At 33.9% G+C, this 19122-nt stretch overlaps 1 protein-coding gene across 2 annotated transcripts in view; it reads left to right on the top strand.

Annotated features, from left to right (window-relative positions):
• LOC118184528 (LIM domain only protein 3-like) overlaps nt 1-19122 on the top strand; it is a 428883-nt gene that overhangs the window by 398074 nt on the left and 11687 nt on the right. For both annotated transcript variants that reach the window (XM_085822807.1, XM_035354215.2), the window contains exon 4: nt 3318-3443. In XM_085822807.1, the coding sequence (XP_085678933.1) occupies nt 3318-3443 (126 nt within the window). The remainder of the gene's footprint in view (nt 1-3317; nt 3444-19122) is intronic.

Below are 19122 nucleotides of genomic sequence, written 5' to 3' on the forward strand. Positions count from 1 at the left end.
TCTAAGTTTGTAAGGATTATGTTAATTTTATTAACAGTTAAATATTAAGTTCCTTTCCTGTCCAATTCCTAAATTCAACTTACTACTTCCGGCCAGAACTTAGGTCTGGAATCTTGTTGAATATTTAATGTGGAGGAGCAGTATTTAAACCACGAAGTTACTTACAGAGTCAGAGAGAATCAGAGTTTCTGATTTACGCGCGTTTGCCTTTTTGGCCACTCTCTCTCTGAAAGCCGTTATTACGCTCGACCGCACTCAGGCCCTTGCTAAGCTTCGGAGTCAAATAAGTTAAGGGGCCAACTCGATTTGAATCTTGATAGCTTCGGCTATATTTCTGTAGTTAATCTTAATTTTAGTTTAATTCTTAGTCTCTTAAGTTCAAGCCCAAGTGTCGGGTTTGTTTGTGCACTCCCAGGCGGAGTTTCGTTAAATCTTATTGGAATAATAAAGGGTTGGTTAGCCTTCTATCTTGTTGTTTGTTGTCACCCGAACTTAAGCGATTATTCGCTTATCAGTTCTTGGGATTCTTCACTTCCAACATTAACTTAGAATTACAAAGTTAATATTTGTTCGGCGTGTTATTGTATCTTAAAAACACAAAACGTTTGTGGTGGTGGTGTGGTGTATTTAATTATGGCAAAGCACACTAGGGCTATCTGCCTAAGGGGAGGGATGCCTTCGTGGAGGACTTTCTAAGGGAAACTGGTCCGTATACACGTTACACATGGGGAAAACCACGAAAACACCCGTGCAGCCAGCCCGTTCGCGGGATTCGAACCTCGGACCGAACTACCAGAGTTCAGCGACTTTACCGCTCGGTCGCTGGTGGGCGTGATGATGCTTAGTTTGTTGTTCGAAATTTTAATATCGTGAATTTCAGGACGTTTCTGGAGTGCGGAAACATGAATATTTCTCTTCGGAAAGCTCAAAAACGAAATAATTTAATGCCCAATCAATTTATTAACCATTACCTTAAAAGAGCAGGCGTTAAATACTCACTCTAAATACTCACTCACGCTGGTGGCCCACAAAATGTTTGGCTACACAGAATGTAAATAGAATCTGTAGTTGGATCTCATGCGGATTAGATGTTTTTCGTAAAGCTTCGAATAGCACAGTCTATAAATCGACAAGTCGAAAATTTCTGAAACATTTTAGAGAAATAAAAGCATTATATATACACTACATGACTATGCAGACAAAAGTATTTAAAACCTTAAACTGCGTTTTTGAAAAAAGCGATAAGCTGTTTTTCAAGAGCAAATGTTTCCCAATATGACTGTGACATTTTATTCATTTGATCTAATTATTTCCTTTTTTTTTTCTGAATACTTCAAATGCCTTGCTTTCTAAAAAATACCTGCTCTTTACAAAATGTGCAAAACAACATTAACGAAGCAGTCTAGGATATCAGTGACAACAACAGAGTAGGATGTTTCAAAACAGGGATTGCTATTTCCAGTGGTATTGGTATTGTGTGTCTGGGTCTTTATGGGGTTATTTTTGTGCATTGAAACATCGGTCCACGAATGCAGTTCGTTTCAGTCTGTCATTCGAAAAGTTTAATTAATGGATTAGTTTGTTCCTGACCACAGAAGATTGCTGATATAAACTTAACAAACTATTCACACAAAACAATGAAAATAAATAAATGTAGGACAACAAAAATAAATTCAATATGAAGCAGATAAAACAGACGAAAGAAGTTTTGATTTAATTCTACCATACATGTAGGGAGAAGAGTCAATAATATGAGGGGGGGATGATGAGGAAGACAAAAGTAAGATATGTGATGCTACGTGATAAAAGTGCATTAGCTATGTATACGTGATGCTATGTCTACGTGATAAAAGTGCATTACCTTCGCCGGGACGCATATTTGACAAGTTCACATCTGTGTAGCCGAGTCAGTGGCTTCTAGGATGGACTAATGGGCATCAAGTAATATTTCCCTCATGTCACATGACCTTTTGCATGTTTTAAGATTTAAGCAAGCATGCTGAAAATATTCTGCCATGTAACTTTCTGTACAAAATAATTAAAGCATCGTCAATTTCTTCTGAAATTTTTCATTGCAAAGTTAGACCAAATGTGAAGATTTCACTACCTGGTTGAAAGAATTTGAAATAAATACAAACGCATGTTGGATACTCCGCAAAAATATGCATTTGAAATAATACTTAATAAGTGGTAAATAAGATGAAGAGAGAAATACGTGATAAACATCTGATCCCGAATGCTATCTTTACATAAAACTATGCATATGAGAAAAATATTTACACCAATTATATATGTAAACAGAAGTCAGAACCATTTTTTTTTTTTTGCAGTCTTTAGGAAAAAGATGTTCTATAATAATAGCCAATGCAGAATTTTATTTAAAGTGAACTTTACTAATTTGCAGTCGTATACATTTAGTTCGTTAAATTTCACGTTTAATAACTCTTCACTCTTAAATATACTGTCTACACAAGAAATACTCATCAAACAGAATAAATGTATCTTATTCACAACGAATAAATTTAATTTATTCACATATAACTTTTAGTGTTAACAATGGATATAATCAGATCATACACAATATGTATTCTGAATCTTACACTTTCAAAATCGAAAGAATGCAAGCACTAAAGTAAGAAAACACTAGATTTCTTGTAACACTTCCAGTCCTTCTCATCTCAATTAAAAAAAAAAAAAACTATATACTTGTATTCTCTTAATCCACAGGTGTTAGTAAATGCATAATATTCGAGGCTAACTGTAGCTTGAGTCATTTTCTCGACGTAAAGAGCGATAATATGCCATGAACATCAATCCAAATATTATTGCGTAGTAAAAAATCGCGAAAGGGAAATGGTAGCGATTAATTAAACTCATAAAACGGAAGCACTACGAGATTTTCTACTATTACGCCATGCATTCATAACTGCGAAACAAATGCCAATTAAAAGATAAACAACATACGCTTACTTGCACGGAGATTTAGCGTCACAAGAGCAATAGAAGCTCATTGGCCCATTTTCGAAACCCCTCCCTCAGTGGCTACGCTGATGTGCACTTGTGAAATATGCCGCCGAGTGTGCTACCGTTACACATCGAAGCCATGCTGGAAGTAAAGAAAAATACATTATATCGCTTTCGCGAATCCGTATTCGAGAAGGGTTTACTGCATCTATTGATATTTCTATTTTGTAGTATTAATTATCATTGGAAATTTTAAAAAAATGTCTTACAGAAAAGTAGTACTGAAGTCTTACCATTTCATTTATATATACTACTACAAAACTACAAAATATTTACAGTTTTTACTTTTACAGGTTGTTTGGAACAACGGGACTTTGTTCAGCGTGCAATAAGACTATACCAGCCTTTGAAATGGTGATGCGAGCCAGAGGCAATGTCTACCACTTAGAGTGTTTCGCATGCCAACAGTGTAATCACAGGTTAGCATTTACTTTATTTTTTTTTTAATTTCAAAATTATGCGTATACTTGTTTGTAATTTTAAGAAACTGACAGAAAAAAATAAATTAAAAAATAATTACCATCCATTTATTGCACAAAAAGGAAGCCACATAAATATACTTGAACGATAAATTATTCCGTTTGTGAATAAAAAGCAATGAAACACAGAAATTAGCTTGAAAATAGTTAACTGTATCGATAACCGCTGTTACATTATTTCACGTTAGTGGTAGACCAAGCTTCGGAATAAAAGGTGCATGATTTTCTCATTTAGCCATAGTAAATATTCCATGTACAGAGATCCATTCAAAATATTGCTCTTTGATGAAGTAGATATGCTTGAAATTAACGTCGGATTGGATTTTTTCAATACTGTATGTACAGGTGAATAGCCATACGTTTTATGTCTCAATAGTAAGACCAGGTAACCGTGCGGCAGAAATATCGTCACATGCCTCGGCGTTTTTTCCTGACGTCATTTCCGCTGCACAGTTACATGGGCTTACTACTAGCTGTGCACAATATTATATTGTGATATTATTATCCTGAATTCAGTGAAAATAGAACACCGTGAAACCGAAATAGATGGATATGTGATTCAGTGAAAAGAGTGTATGTGTATTTAATTATGGCAAAGCACACTAGGGCTATCTGCCTAAGGGGAGGGATGCCTTCGTGGAGGACTTTCTAAGGGAAACTGGCTCGTATACACGTTACACATGGGGAAAACCACGAAAACACCCATGCAGCCAGCCCGTTCGCGGGATTCGAACCTCGGACCGAACTACCAGTGTTCAGCGACTTTACCGCTCGGCCGCTGGTGGGCCTCAGTGAAAAGACAACATACTTATTTGATTTCTCCCAATAATCCCAATATCAAATAATCAGTAAACATTATTAATATTGCAGACTGCAGTGCTCAGAGTTAACAGATCTATCATCAAAGGAAAATTGAAAATTTCTTCATTCATTGAAAATTTCATTCGCTTCACCGTTCTACAACACTCAAATACTGCTGCCTTCCCCACTCCAAAGATAAATTTTTTTGCGTCTCAAACTGTATTAAAAAAAATGTTTCTTTCTTCTTTCTCCCTGTTACCAGTTGTCAAGACTTATTTATCCCCCCCCCGCTTGTCACATGGAGGTAGGAAGTAAGATGGAGTCGCCCTAAACAAGTTTCTCCGTACCCTGCTCTGAAGCACCGGCGATCCCTACGTGGTGACCAAAACATTGGGTCATTTACCATTGAGTTCTATGGGATTTGACGCGTTCGGGTGTAAATATTTTGTAATTACGTCGCAAATATACATATAAATGTATATATTTTCTTTTTCTACAACACTTCAGAGTCCTCAGTATGTGAAAACAACATATTTTTAAACAGCATTTCATTCTGAATGGAATTAAATGCTATACTTTTCACAGGACAGTTTTCTCAGAATGGTTTAATTTGAATGAAATATATTCACAAGTTTTCGTTAATTACATTAGAAAAAAAATTAAGGTAATTCGATTTTATTCGGTTAAGGTACAAATCTTAAGATCAAAGTTTATTGTATTATTAATATTAAAATTATGCATTATTTCTTTTCTATTTATAGAGCTTCTTCCTAAAATACTTTCTTAAATATGACATGATTTTTTGGCTTCTTTTAAATCGAAAAATATAAGTCAATTTATAATTAATGCTCTATTCGGTTCATTTTAAATTAGAGAATTATAAGGAATTAGCGAAATACTTTAAATAAGTATTTCGCTAATTCCTAATAATTAAATAGGTATTAAATAGTATTTGACTTTCTCTGAACATTTCTGAAAGGGAATAAAATAAGTTTTTTTTTTTAAAGTATTATTTAAAACTTGTAACTGAGTTATTATAAAATGTAAAGGAAATAATTCTTTTAATTATACTTATCAGATTTTTTTTTTACCCTTCATTTCAACAATACATATTCCAAAACTCTTTATTACGTTCTTAAGTGCGCATCTCATAGCATTTGCTTTACAATACCTTTTAACAGATTGCTTTCTAATACGAACAATTCTTGCTTAAATAGTTTTATAACGTATTTGTCAACAGGATTTCAATTTATGTTTACAATTCAATATTAAGGTTATTATATATTTAGATAACATTTATAATCATTATAAATTAGATACATTTAATCATTAGATTTCTTCACAGTACTTTCACAGTTGTTTATAAATGAATAAATTCTTCATTTCAAATACATTTATAAATAATTTAATGAATATTTAAGTATTCTGTCAAAGGCAGATACATGCTTTTTGCAAGCACATGCATAAATATCCATACATATATCCTATTTATCATTTCCGGCATGTGCAAATCTTTAATTTCTGTGCATTCACTATATTTTTCGTGTAAAGTAATTTACACTAATTTAGCATACACCCGAAAGTTTTACATAAAAAATATATATAATTATAATTTGAATGAAAATTATAAGTATTATTTTTAATACCCACTCAAAGGTCAGTTTTTCTTCAAAATTCCTCCACAATGGCATCTCTCTCTTTAGGCAGATAGCCCTTGCATGCGTTACTCTATTTAATAAAAACTTAATCTGACCTATGTGCCTAATTACTAATATTTTAACATACATAATTTTATATTTACATTTAGCCATCAAGTTTCAAACTTTTCAAATCTTCTAGAAAATAAATTTTGGCAGATCTCTTTTAGCAATTTTCTTAAAATCTATATTTTTGTAGTGCAACAGCTTAGAATTTTATAAAACAAATTCATAATCAAAATCGCTGTTGTTAGTTATCGAAAAATAACCAAGATGTGATTTTTGCGTAAATGTCAGTAAACTATACAAATTGCTATTATCCATTACACTATGAATGTTTATTTCATGCGAGAGTGTTCCTTTTTCGATTTCTATGGAACTGACTTGTGTCGAAATACTATCAGAATCTTGTCAAGCGAGCTTCTGAATGTAAACAAAGAACACCCCGTCTGGTGACCCACGCTTCAAAGCAGTGCTTCACTTCTAGCGCGGAATGGCCCCTCCTCCCTTTCCTACCTCCATGGCTTGTCACACTCAAAGATGTTGAACATCGGATCCCTACCCAGGAGGAAAATTCTTTTCTGTTCCATAGTCTCTTACCTGAAAATTAACAAAGACGATCCCCTAAGGACAGGCTTTCAAATCAGCGGTAGTTTCATTGCAATGCCAGCTGAAAGGAGGCATTCTTCTTTTCCGTCTTTTTAAGTGAACTTTGTTATATGTGATTCTGATATGACCCTGCTGCGGAGAAAGAGTGACCAAGTAAGTCATCAATTACCTCTTATCATTTTCGCTGCATTCTGAGGGGTAAAAAACACGAAGTGATGATGGAAGGGGTAACGATCCAGGAAACATTTAACCTAGAAGATGTAGTGCCGTTACTGAAACCTGAAGACACTTTTCAAATCGACGAGTCTGCCTTGAGGGAAAGAGAACTAACGAGGTTGTTAAGTTGTAAATAAGGTATTAGAAGAAATAAATTATTATTTCCAAATTTTAAAGCCATTTATTTAGAGATTTTATTGCTTAAAATTTTCATAAAAATGTAAGCCAATAATTCATTTTTCCCTTAGTATTTAATATAAAATACTATTATAATATTAACTTGCTAAGAAATTACAATTTTATTAATAGCTATAAGATTATTTTACATGCCTACTAAGATTAATTTATTCTTTTGCATTTAGCAGGCTGTATTATACAACAAAAAGAAATAAAAAGGAAATAAAACCCCTAACCTAATAAAAGTACAAGCATTGTAATTTTTTCTTCAGCTTACTCTTATCCTATGAAATTATTACATAACCACTTTCTCTATTCATAGCACATAATATAATATACATTAGTAGTATATGGTAACTTGTACATGCATATTTACTACATCTTACTCTATTGTAACAATTTACATACATATTAGTATATGGTAACATTTTACAAACACATTTAGAACTCATTAAATTTTTATTATAAAGCAATATAACATGAAACTCACTTATTATAATTGTCATTATCACGTTAAAACATCAATTTGAAGTATTAAATATCAAAGTGCTTCCAGTTTAAACTCATTTTTAAACACAGTATCAAATTTTATTTTAAAAAAAAATATTTATACCGGAATTATTTAAGAGTCTGTTTTATAACTAATTGGGTACCTTTTGCTAATTATAACAAACAATGCTTTTAAAATGTCATCGACATCATTTCCAAATGAGAAAAATCTCGTTGCCTAATATATGGTCCCGCATGTGATTTGAATACATCAGTATTTCGCCATGTGACCCTAATGAGCCAATCAAAACCTTCATCGATTCGCTGCTGCCGGCAGTCACTCCTTACCCCCCCATCTTTACTAACTTTCTCCTCCACAAAATCATGTTTACCAATACACAGAGTTACACGCCTCCCTTTTGCTACCCTCCCCAATAAGCTGCGGCTTATCTAGCAGCTAAGCCTAAGTAATTAGTCTTAATCGCGTACCTACCGCCAGAGGAATTATCTCTTGCCATGCAGTAAAGATCTTAATTTGCCTTTTTTTCCCTCCTCCTATCTCCTTGCTCTCCATACATGGATACCAACTTGGCCTTTTCTTCTCCAAAAGGAACCTAAGATAATTAACGATCATTACTGGGATATATGGCTTATATAGGAAACTAAGACGGCCTTGTTAAGTATAATGAGGGTTAATTAGAGCTGGTCCCCTATTATGGATAGTGGGTTGTGATGGGGACCGAATTATAATTATCTCTTGTAAAAGTCAGTTTTGCGACTTAATGTCTTGAGTCTCTGGCATCGTAATGGGAAAAAAGCAAGAGACGAAGAAAAAATGCTTTCAGATTTAGAGGTTGGAGTTTTTTTTTTTTTTTTTCATCCCAAGCATAATTGGAATTGTGACCTGATTTGGGAAAGCATTTGGAGTAATTGCAATTAAAAGATGCAGCGAAGCTTAATGGAACGTTGAGGAACCATACATTGAAATTCTGGAAATTTAAACAGAGGTTATGACGATGCATTGATGAAACTTTAAGTACCATAACGCTTTTATAAACACTGCAAAGGCTTTCATTAATTATCAGCTTGTGTTCCTATAAGTAATTAAGAACTCGTATTTGCCTTTAAGGGGTATCAGAAAACCCTATACCGACACTGTTAAATTGGCCATTTTCTTAAAACCTGCTGTAGATACAAGCTTGAAATTTTTTTTTCTGTAATTAAAGTATACCTATCTGATTATACTGAAATGAGCTTTTGAAACATTTTGAATTTTAAGGGGACTCGTACACCTTAAACCCCTCATGATCTTCGAATATGTGACTGTTGCGAGAATTGGGATATTTTATTTATTTTAAAACCAATTACTTCCCACTTTTTACAGCTCACTACATAATATAACTGCTTTGTAAACTAGTAACCAGAAAGTTTGTGTTGCCACAAATATTTTTGTAATTTAATCCTCTTTGTGACAAAATATTTCCCCATGTTTCCACCTTGCGCGCATGATATTTTAAAAATGGATAATGGTACAAACTTGAAATTTGATGGAATTCTTTATATGGGCATTATTTTCTAACTGAACCAACAATCTGGTGAAAATTTTAGTATTGAAAAATTTTATGGACGAAAACATTAAAAAAATTTTTAGTAAAATACATTTTATAAACTGAAATCAAAATAAAATAAAAATTTAACGTGAAATTTTTAGAATTTTAGGTTCACAGTAGTTTCCAAATGTTATAAAAGCTATATATTAAATATGGAATTAAATGATGAAACAGAATGTTTTAAACTGTGCGCGCAAGTTGGAAACATGACGGAAAATTTTGTCCCAAAACGGATTAAATTATAAAAATATTTGTGGCAACACAAACTTTCTGATTACTATTTCAGAAAGCAGCTGTATTATGTAGTCAGCTGTGAAAAGTTGGTAGTAATTGCTTTTAAAATAAATAAGTTATCCCAATTCTTGCAACAGTCACCTAATCGAACATCTTACAGTTTTTAAGGTGTATGAGTCCCCTTAAAGTAAATTACAGAATATTTTGTTAGGCATAGTAAAATTTAGCACTTTTCTCATACAAAAAAAATTAAAATTTTTTTTTTCAAAGTTTATTACAAAAAGCTCATTTCAGTAAATATTAGAGAACCTAATAAATAAGCCATAAAAATTTTAGATACCTGTGAGCAGTAGTTCCTGAGAAAAGGTACATCGAGTATAAAAAAATCACGTTTGAAGAAAAACGCGTTTTTATGTAAAACTCCACATTGATGAAAGCAGTAGATGACAAATTAAAACTAGATTTTTTACAGTTCTAATTTTCATAGAGATTAAAGAATGGTATTTTTAGAAAGATAAAAGTGTAGGGAATTTGAAAATGCAAAAATCCGAAATCACAATTTTTTGAAGATTTTTGGGGTTCCAACACCCCTTAAGAAACACAAATTAAAATATGATGGAAGCTGTATTTTCTCGTATATTCCCCCCTCCCCTCGCGTACCCTCTTAGATTTTTCAGCATATGATTTAGAAACATCTGATTTATGGTAACAATGAAAAATATATGCACAAATAGGGAATCATTTTGTGTAAGTAAAAGTAATATTGTGTGAACTAATAAATCTTTTGAAATACATTTTTATGTGCACAAGTAAAAGCACAGATAAAGACGCATAATATAAAAATATTAACGTATCTTTGTGTGCTTTTGAATGCGCTGTGTTACCACATAAACCATCTTCAGAGATAGTATACACCATATATTTTCTCTATTTCTATTTCATCGCATATATTAATATGGAATTTATTAGGAAAGTAAGGAAAATACGCAAGTACCGTGTTTGCCGAAGTATAAGACACACTTTTTCTTTGAAAATAGGTCTGAAAAACGGGGTGTGTCTTATACGCCGATACTGCATCTTATATGTCGATACTTATTGCGTCGATACGTCGTTTGTGAATGAGTCAAAGCTTCATAGTATGCTCTGAAAACAGAAACAGTGGTTGAGTCATTTAAGAAGTGTGGCGTCAGTAATGCACTGGGTAGTACAGAGGACAGTTTGTGGTATGAGGTTTCAGACGCTGATTTAGAAGTGGTTTCAAGTCACTCTTCATTTAGCTCTGGATATGAGTGTCTGTGTTTTGACGAAGGAGATTAAAAGGTGCCCTTTTCCAGTTAGATAGATTATTGGCATAAAGTACTACACTAACTACCAATAAGTATTTGGACACCTGTGATAGAAAAGAAAAATTTATTCAAAATCAATAGTTGGTAGAGCCTCCACGAGAGGTAATTACAGCGTGGACTCTCCGGGGCATACTTTCCACAAGTCTTTGTATGACAGCTAGTGGTATTTTCTTCCACTCGGCTTGGAGAAGACATAGAAGTTCCTTCACCGATTTTGCACGGGTAGTGCACCCCTAAATTCGGCGATGCAACTCGTCCCAGAGGTTCTCGATAGGGTTCAGGTCTGGACTCTGGGCACGCCAGTCCATTCGATCAACTCTATTGGCACCATACCAAGCCTTGGTTAACTTCGAGACATGACAACTGGCATTGTCGTCCTGAAAGTAACAGAGGTCCAACCCGTAAAACTGCCACAACGTAGGAAGCGCATTGTCATCCAAAATAGTGCAGTAGGCATCGGAGTTGAGCTCACCATGAATGGGGACCAAGGGTCCCAGCCCAGGAGAAACACCCCCAGACCATAATTCCATCTCCACCGAACTTGACTGTTGGCACAATGCATTCTGTCACGAGACGTTCTCCAGGTAGACACCAGACCCAGGCCCTGCCATCCGAACGGTAAAGGGTGAACCTTGATTCGTCACTCCAAAGAACCCGTTTACACTGATCTACGGTCCAATTTCGATGTGCTTTGCACCACATTAACCGAGCAGCGCGGTTGGACAAAAGCTTATGGGCAGCAGCACGACCATGAAAACTAAGCAGATGTGCTTCGTTACGAATGGTATTTATTGAAACAATACTCCCGGATGCCTGTTGAAACTCCTTGAGGATGAGGGCCATCGGTTGGGTGCGGTTCTTCCGAATTTCTCTGGACAGCACTCGTCGGTCTCTATCTCCCAGTTTCGTTGGTCTGCCGACTCGGGGCACATTCCGACAATCACCGCTCACCTTCCACTTCTTAATCACATAGGCCACTGTTGATTTTGGGTACTTCCGATCGCTAGATATGTCCCTTAAGGATCGGCCACATTTGTGATACCCGATAATTATACCTTTCTCGAAATCAGAGAGCTAAGAACTGCGAGGCATCTTGCATGCGACTAAAGGCGATGATGTTTCCTACACGATATATACCGACGGAGTCCGTGACGTACCTTAGGAGCGCAGATATCGTCATTTGCATAAGTGTCCAAATACTTATTGGTAGTCAGTGTACTTTGTATTCGTATTACTTTATATTTAAAATACTGTAAATTCATTATCAGTAATAAAGCTTTATCCTTCAGAAATGTGTACAAAAAAGGTACAGATTTCTGAAGGATAAAGCTTTATTACTATAGCTAATGCAATTAGTTTTAGCAACTATGGTATATAGCTAGTTTTGACCCTGTAACTAAAGGGCGCTGTGTTGCCAGTCCTGGGTGAAAGCTACATGAACATCAATGGGATGCATATTTCGTAAGTGCACATCTATATCACCACCGAGGGGAGTGGCTTCTACAATGAACTAATGGGCTTCCAGTAATATTTCTATCATTTCACATAACTTTTGTCGCACTTTAAGCAAGATCGTTGAAAATGTTTTGCCACGCAGTTTCCTATACAAAATAATTAAAGCATCTGCATTTCTTCGGAAGGTTTTCAGTACGAAGTTAGATCAAATACGTGCTTAATTATATATGTAAATAGTAGAAGTTTTAGCATTTTTTATTGCAATATATAAGAAAAAGATGTTTTATGATAATAGACCAATGCACAGTTTTATTACCTGTGTCCGAGTAGTTACCAGTTAATGTGAACTTTCCTAATTTGCATTCCTACACATTTAGCGAGTTAACTTTCACATTAATAACTCCAAGGGATCAAATCATTTGAGAATAGTATCAAAAAACTCTGTGAGTAATAATCTGAGAGCTTAGGGATTTGAGAATGCAGAAACTGGGAATAATTTCAGAACAGAAAATAATTTTGACAACAAACTAACACAATCTTAAAAAAATCTAATCTAGACACCACACGACTATATAAAGCCTATTAAATTACACGCATTTTTGGGACTTTATTTAAAATTATTGCCTCGAATTTCATTTCAGATTTATTAATCGTTCAATCAGTTGAATCCTCAAGGCAAAAATATATAAGAACTCAAAACGTCTTTATTAAAATTCTTAAAATACAGAAAACCCTAAAACACCAAATATAGTTAAAACAGTTTATTTTCTTTTTATAATTAAAATTGCAGTTTGTATGGAAAAACAAGCAATTCGGCCAACAGATAGGAAGACAAAATTTTCAATGCACAAAACTGAAAGTTAACTTTTGGTCCCACCAGGCAAAAAGACACTGAAGTAGGTGCACGAATTGACCTAAGTCACTGTTCTGCAAAGAGTTTCAAATGTAAACAAATGGCGACCTCTCAACTTTTAAATTGGTGATAACCCTATGACTAATGTGTGCAGATTAACTGTAAAAACCTTAATCGGAACGTAAGAACAACATAATCCAATTATATGAAAGCAAAACGGGCACAATTTACCAGCCTACAAGATTCAAAATGCAGAGGTGACTGAGCCGGTTAAGAGAAAGGATATACATAAATATATATATACGTTTGGTTCTGACGATTGTAACAAAAAAAGGAGGTGCACAACTGCCTGTTATAGCAGAGCCATATATAAAATTTCAACGTTCTACGCTAATCGTTTTTTGAGTTACTCACATAATTCAAGAACGACATCGTGGCATCTGTAGGTATACCTTCTGAATCCATTTTGAATCCATGTCGCAAAAATATCGTCTAAATAGATTTGAAACCGGTTAAAATGGATATTTTCTGGGAAATATAATAGCTGAAATTTTCTGCGATTACAATACTTCCTTTGCTTCGTACTAGGAAGTAAAACGTTTCCTAAAATGACATAAAGTACAGAACATAAATATATGTTTTTTTTAATATCTTAAAATTGCAAAAAATATTCGTAACTCGCGACTTGCATGAACATAAATGGCGAAATGCAATTAATTACAGGAAAGCAAAATTTTATAATTCTACTCTAATTCGAGTGTTTTAGATCTGCTCGACATAAGTCGGTTAAATTTTCGCATTATTCCCGTCTTCTTAAAGATTATATATAACAGAGACAAAAGTATGCGAGCGGAAAAAAGATTAAAGGTAATTTCGTGCATCATATATAGTGTAAAGAAATTCAATTAGGTAAAGAAGTAGCTTGCACTTTAAAATGAAATGAAACGTGTTTGCGAAAACAAAAAGGATTTAAACCTACATCCAAATGTTAAATTCACATTTAGGAAGATCTACCAGAAGGTAAATTTCTTGTAACAGAGCACATTTTAAATTACTTAAGCACGTCTTTTAAATTTTTCCTAGAGCACAGACAACAGTCGTAGTAGAAGTAGGATTGTTTTGGTTAACAAAATTAAAATAGGATGTTTTTAGAGATATTAACTATTATCTGGCATGAGAAAAATTTGTGCTTAATTTGTACGGCCGGAGGATAAGAACCCATTAAAAATGTTTTAATGGAACGATTTACCGCAATATGTAATTATATACCGCAATATATTTATATTATATTACCGCAATGTATAATAGTAAAATACGTTTCCTTTTAGTTATAATAATAATATAAATGTTCATAAAAGTCATAGTTTAAAATCATTCATACGTATTTTAACAAGTATATTTGTTGTATTTACCGGTTATTCAAAATAAATATAAATCCCTACAAAATCTTTTTCTGAACAGACGTTTTCACACCCAAACGTATTTCATTCAGATATATGCGAATGAATACAAATACGTAATGGCAAAACATGAATTGTTTCAAAATCCGATATAAGCATTTTGAATTAATGTTGAGGCTTTCTTATTTACCATTATCTAATTGATAAAATAACCATTATGAAATTTCCATTATCAGATAAATCAGAGAGTATAAACAAAATTTTGGCATTTTAAAAATAATCAGTTTTGATGAACTTTTAAAAATCATTCCATTTTTACTTCCTTGTAGGAAGTAAATGAAGTACTGTTGTAGAGTTGCGCGCCTCCAACTTGCACGCAACCAAGAGGTGACTGTTGAAACTGGAAAATAGACAGAGTCTTGCTAAGGGTTTAAGTCCCTTTTTATTCAACTTAAGAAGTTACAATTGCGTGCTCTTGACGCTCACAAACTACGCCGACCCGGCGGTAAAATAAAAATAAGAACATGAAAAGAAATAATAACAAGACTCTAACTACGAGGCTCTCTAAACGTAACTAACCTCACCGCGTTTTACAATATCGCTGCTAATTCAGCAAACTTTGAATATCACGTTGAACGATTAACACTTCTCCGAGGCAAGCACACAGGCCGAAACGCGGGGTTCTTCAATTTCTGTCTAACTACCTCCGCGCTCGTGAAGTACGAACAGCACACCTCGAACTCGTTTCCTTTCTATTTAACTCAAAATACTTCCGCTGATAATTTGAATCCTTGCGCGTTCTACTAAAATTTACATACTCTGGCATTGGCAGTTCCAGGGGAAAGTAAGGCTTGACAGGAAAGATAGTTTAAACTTAAAATAAATGTTAGTTAAAATAAATATAAACCCTACACTGTAATCGCGAAACACTGCGGGTAACATATATCAAAGAACATATACATTTTGACCGCTTCCACTTTCATTTAGACGATATATTTTGTGCATGACATCTGCACGTAAGAACAGAATAAAGGATTTTTATTCCCCCAAACAGATTATAAAATAAATTTAAATTTCTTTCGTGACTTTTGTAAGTACGTGTGTATCTCGCATAACTCAAAAACGATTAGCCGTGGAACGTTGAAAGTTTTAAATAGAAATGCTATAACATCTAGTTATGCACATCCCTTTTTTGTTGCAATCGACAGCAATACCCATGCTTTTGGCCTTCTCCGTGGTCTCTGTTTTCTTATTCTTATATGTTGGTAAATTGTGCATTTTTTGCTTTAAAAGTGGTTGAATTATGTTGTTCTTATGTTCCTGTTAAGGTTTTTATGCCTTTAGTTTATCTGCACGCAACAGGTGTAGAATTATCAACAGTTTAAAAGTTTAAGTGGCGCTAGGCCTAACGAGGCTGAAATTTGTTTACATTTCAAATTCTTAGTAGAATAGGTAATTAAGTCAGTTGATGCACCAACTTCAGTGTCTTTTTGCCCAATGGCACCATAAGTTAATTTTCAATTTTGTGCACAGAAAATTTTGTTTTCTCCTGTCCTTTGGCGGAAAAAAAATTGTTAAAGGTGGTAGAAGCAGCAATCATATTTATAGTGGGAAAAAACACACACACATCTGTCGAAGCAAACAGTAGGAAAACTGAAAAAAGTTAAGATGTTAAAATTATAGATATGGAATTCTCTTCCAACTTTGCTAAAATATTTTACATCTAAAACAATTTTCATAAAATTTTCTACATTATTTTGAGAAAGTCTGAAACTGAATCTGTGCATTTAAGATCAGTATTTAAAGAATTAACGCCAGAGCTTAAATTGCGGAGCCTGGTTCTGGTACCTTCTAGTTCTTGGGACATATTCTAATTCTAGAGAAGGCTTCGGCACTTTTTTATGTAACGGAACAATTATTTTAGTAGAAATTTGATCTAGAAAATTTTATTTTTAGCAATAAAATTATATAAAAAATCGCTTATTAAGTTTTAATTCATCTCTTTACATTTTATTTAATTTTAATTATTTAAGTACTTTAATCTTTAATTATTATAATAAATAATAAATCAATTATGAATTAAGTAAATAATAATTACATGTTTAATAATTACTAAATATTAATTATTAATATCAATAAAATAATTATTAATTAATTTGATACTCATTAACTATTTAATTTTTCAATTATTAATGATTTTAACAGTCATTTTGTTTATTGACTCTTGTTCCTCATTCGTGATGGTCTTTCATATGGGGACCCACCAGCGGCCGAGCGGCAAAGTCGCTGAACACTGGTAGTTCGGTACGAGGTTCGAATCCCGCGAACGGGATGGCTGCTTGGGCGTTTTTCTGGTGTTCCCCATATGTAACGTGTATACGAGCCAGTTTCCCTTAGAAAGTCCTCCACGAAGGCATTCCTCCCCTTAGGTAAATAGCCCTCGAGGCTTTGCCGTAATTAAATAACCTAACCTAACCTATCTTTCATATGGCTCCGGCACATTTTCTGCAGACGCTCTTCCACTGCTTAATTTCTAAAAAAATTGAAACCCCGAGCCTTATGAAGAACATTCAGGAAAGACATCCAAAAATAGATAAATATTAAAAAAATAATTACCAATTGAAATAATAAAATAGTTATTTGTAAAAATTTCATAAAATGTTAAGACATAAATAAAATTTAATTAATTGAGTTAAATTGATGATAAATAGTTAAATAATAAAATAAAAAATGGCTTTTGTCTTTTTTTGGGCTCTGGCTGAAATAACAATTTCACTGGATAATTGAGAATAAGAAAGCCACACTTCAGTCGAATTTAAGCCTTGAATATATACTATAATATACTATTTCAAGACATGATAGAAACAAAGATCATTTACTTTTCAGCATACCAATAAAAAAGTAAAACGGCTAAAGCGTCATTTAATGACATTACAGATAATGCTAGAAATAGTATCAGAGTGTGGAATGACATTTGAATGTGTAAATGCATGTATGAAAACAAAGAGAGAAGATTCAAAAGAAAAACATAGACAAATATGCTATCTGAAATTAGAATGAATTTTTAAGATTTGTTTATTACTGAAATAAAATTCTATAAGATTGTAAAGACATTAGGTATATTTTTGGAAGGAGGAAAGAGGAAAAATTAGCAACCGCCTTCGCCGGGAATTGAACCACGGAAACAGGCAAAAAAGTGCAGTATTTAAATCCATATAAAATTTATGTCTTTTTTATAACATATGCTCGTAACATAAACAAAACTATCCACTACTCTTAAAGGTTTTACAGCATACTCATAACAGCAAAATGTGATAACTCACAAAAACTTGAACACGTAAAGTGTGCGGTAATTGAATATAAATAATAATATTAATTAAATAAAAAATAAATCCTTGTAAATGTTAAAATATGCGCGAAATGAATATGTTATAACGATTTTCAATAAATTTAATACATGGAAAAAATTATCAACAACTTAAGCATTGCAAGTAAGATTCTAAATACGATTTGACAGTCATATCTTCATTGAATGTCAAGCGTATTTTCACAGAAACTTAAAATAAAATAAAAAAAATAAATAATTATTATTTTATGAAATGCATCCCAGTATTACTGCTACTAGTAATAATAGTAATTGTAACCAGAATCATCGCACGCCTCACTGTGTTATATTGGTGTAAGAATATTTATTACATACCTCAGACATCTACATATTAATCACAGGCTTAAAGTCTGAATATTGTTTTGAGAAAGGTTTTCCTCATTGATTTGAAGTTACCAGCCCAGCGTGCAGAACCACTACACAACGAAAGCGCGCTAGGAAAGTGGGAGAAATACCTTATATACTGCCCTTTTTAAAGGGCGACTGGGGTTTTTAGGGGACCCAATCACCAAATCCTAGGTGCGAAGAATCCTCATCTAACACCCTTTTAGTTCAGACGCCACTGTAGAAACATTATTAATTTTTGGAAGCAGGCAAGATGAAAAATTAGCAAACGCCTTCGCCGGTAATCGAACCACGGACCTCTGGAATACCGGCTCAGTGTGCAGAACCACAACACCAAGAAGGCACGCTAGGAAGGTGGGAGAAATACCTTATATACTCCCTCTTTAAAGGGCGCCTGGGGTTTTTAGGGGACCCAATCGCCAAATCTTGGGTGTGGAGTGTCATCACCCACAACCCTTTTAGTTCGGGCGCCACTGTAGAGACATGAGATATTTTCTGGAAGGAGGAGATGTGAAAAATGAGCAAACGCCTTCGCAGGGAATCGAACCATGGACTTCTGGAATATCGGCCCAGCGTGCAGAACCACTACACCATGAAGGCACGCCAAGGAGGTGAAAGAAATACCTTATAAGAATCAAAGGGTTTTCTGTTAAAATCATAGTCCCATTTTATAAAAGAAATGTCGGAGCCCTTTTCTGTTTCCAGCTATACAATTAATCTCCAAAACTGGGGAGAACCGGAGCCTGGAGATATGGAAAACAATTGGTACGTAATTTCAGAGAAAAGTTCAATTTTGTGTCAAAATACCTATGTTAGAGTAATGCTATATATATATTCTAAGTCGCTCATTCGAAACATGAAGAACGATAATTAAATTTCGACAATCCGTCAAGTTGAACAGGAGATATAAAACTGTTCCTTTTGTGTGTGTGTGTGTGTGTGTGTGCTAGGTGGATATAAACTTTTTCTATATTTTATTTTATTCTGTATTTTATGTATCAG

The sequence above is a fragment of the Stegodyphus dumicola genome, chromosome 8, assembly GCF_044657685.1.
Source record: "Stegodyphus dumicola isolate Sdum_Otavi_A_Nest chromosome 8, ASM4465768v1".
NCBI classification, from domain to species: domain Eukaryota; kingdom Metazoa; phylum Arthropoda; class Arachnida; order Araneae; family Eresidae; genus Stegodyphus; species Stegodyphus dumicola.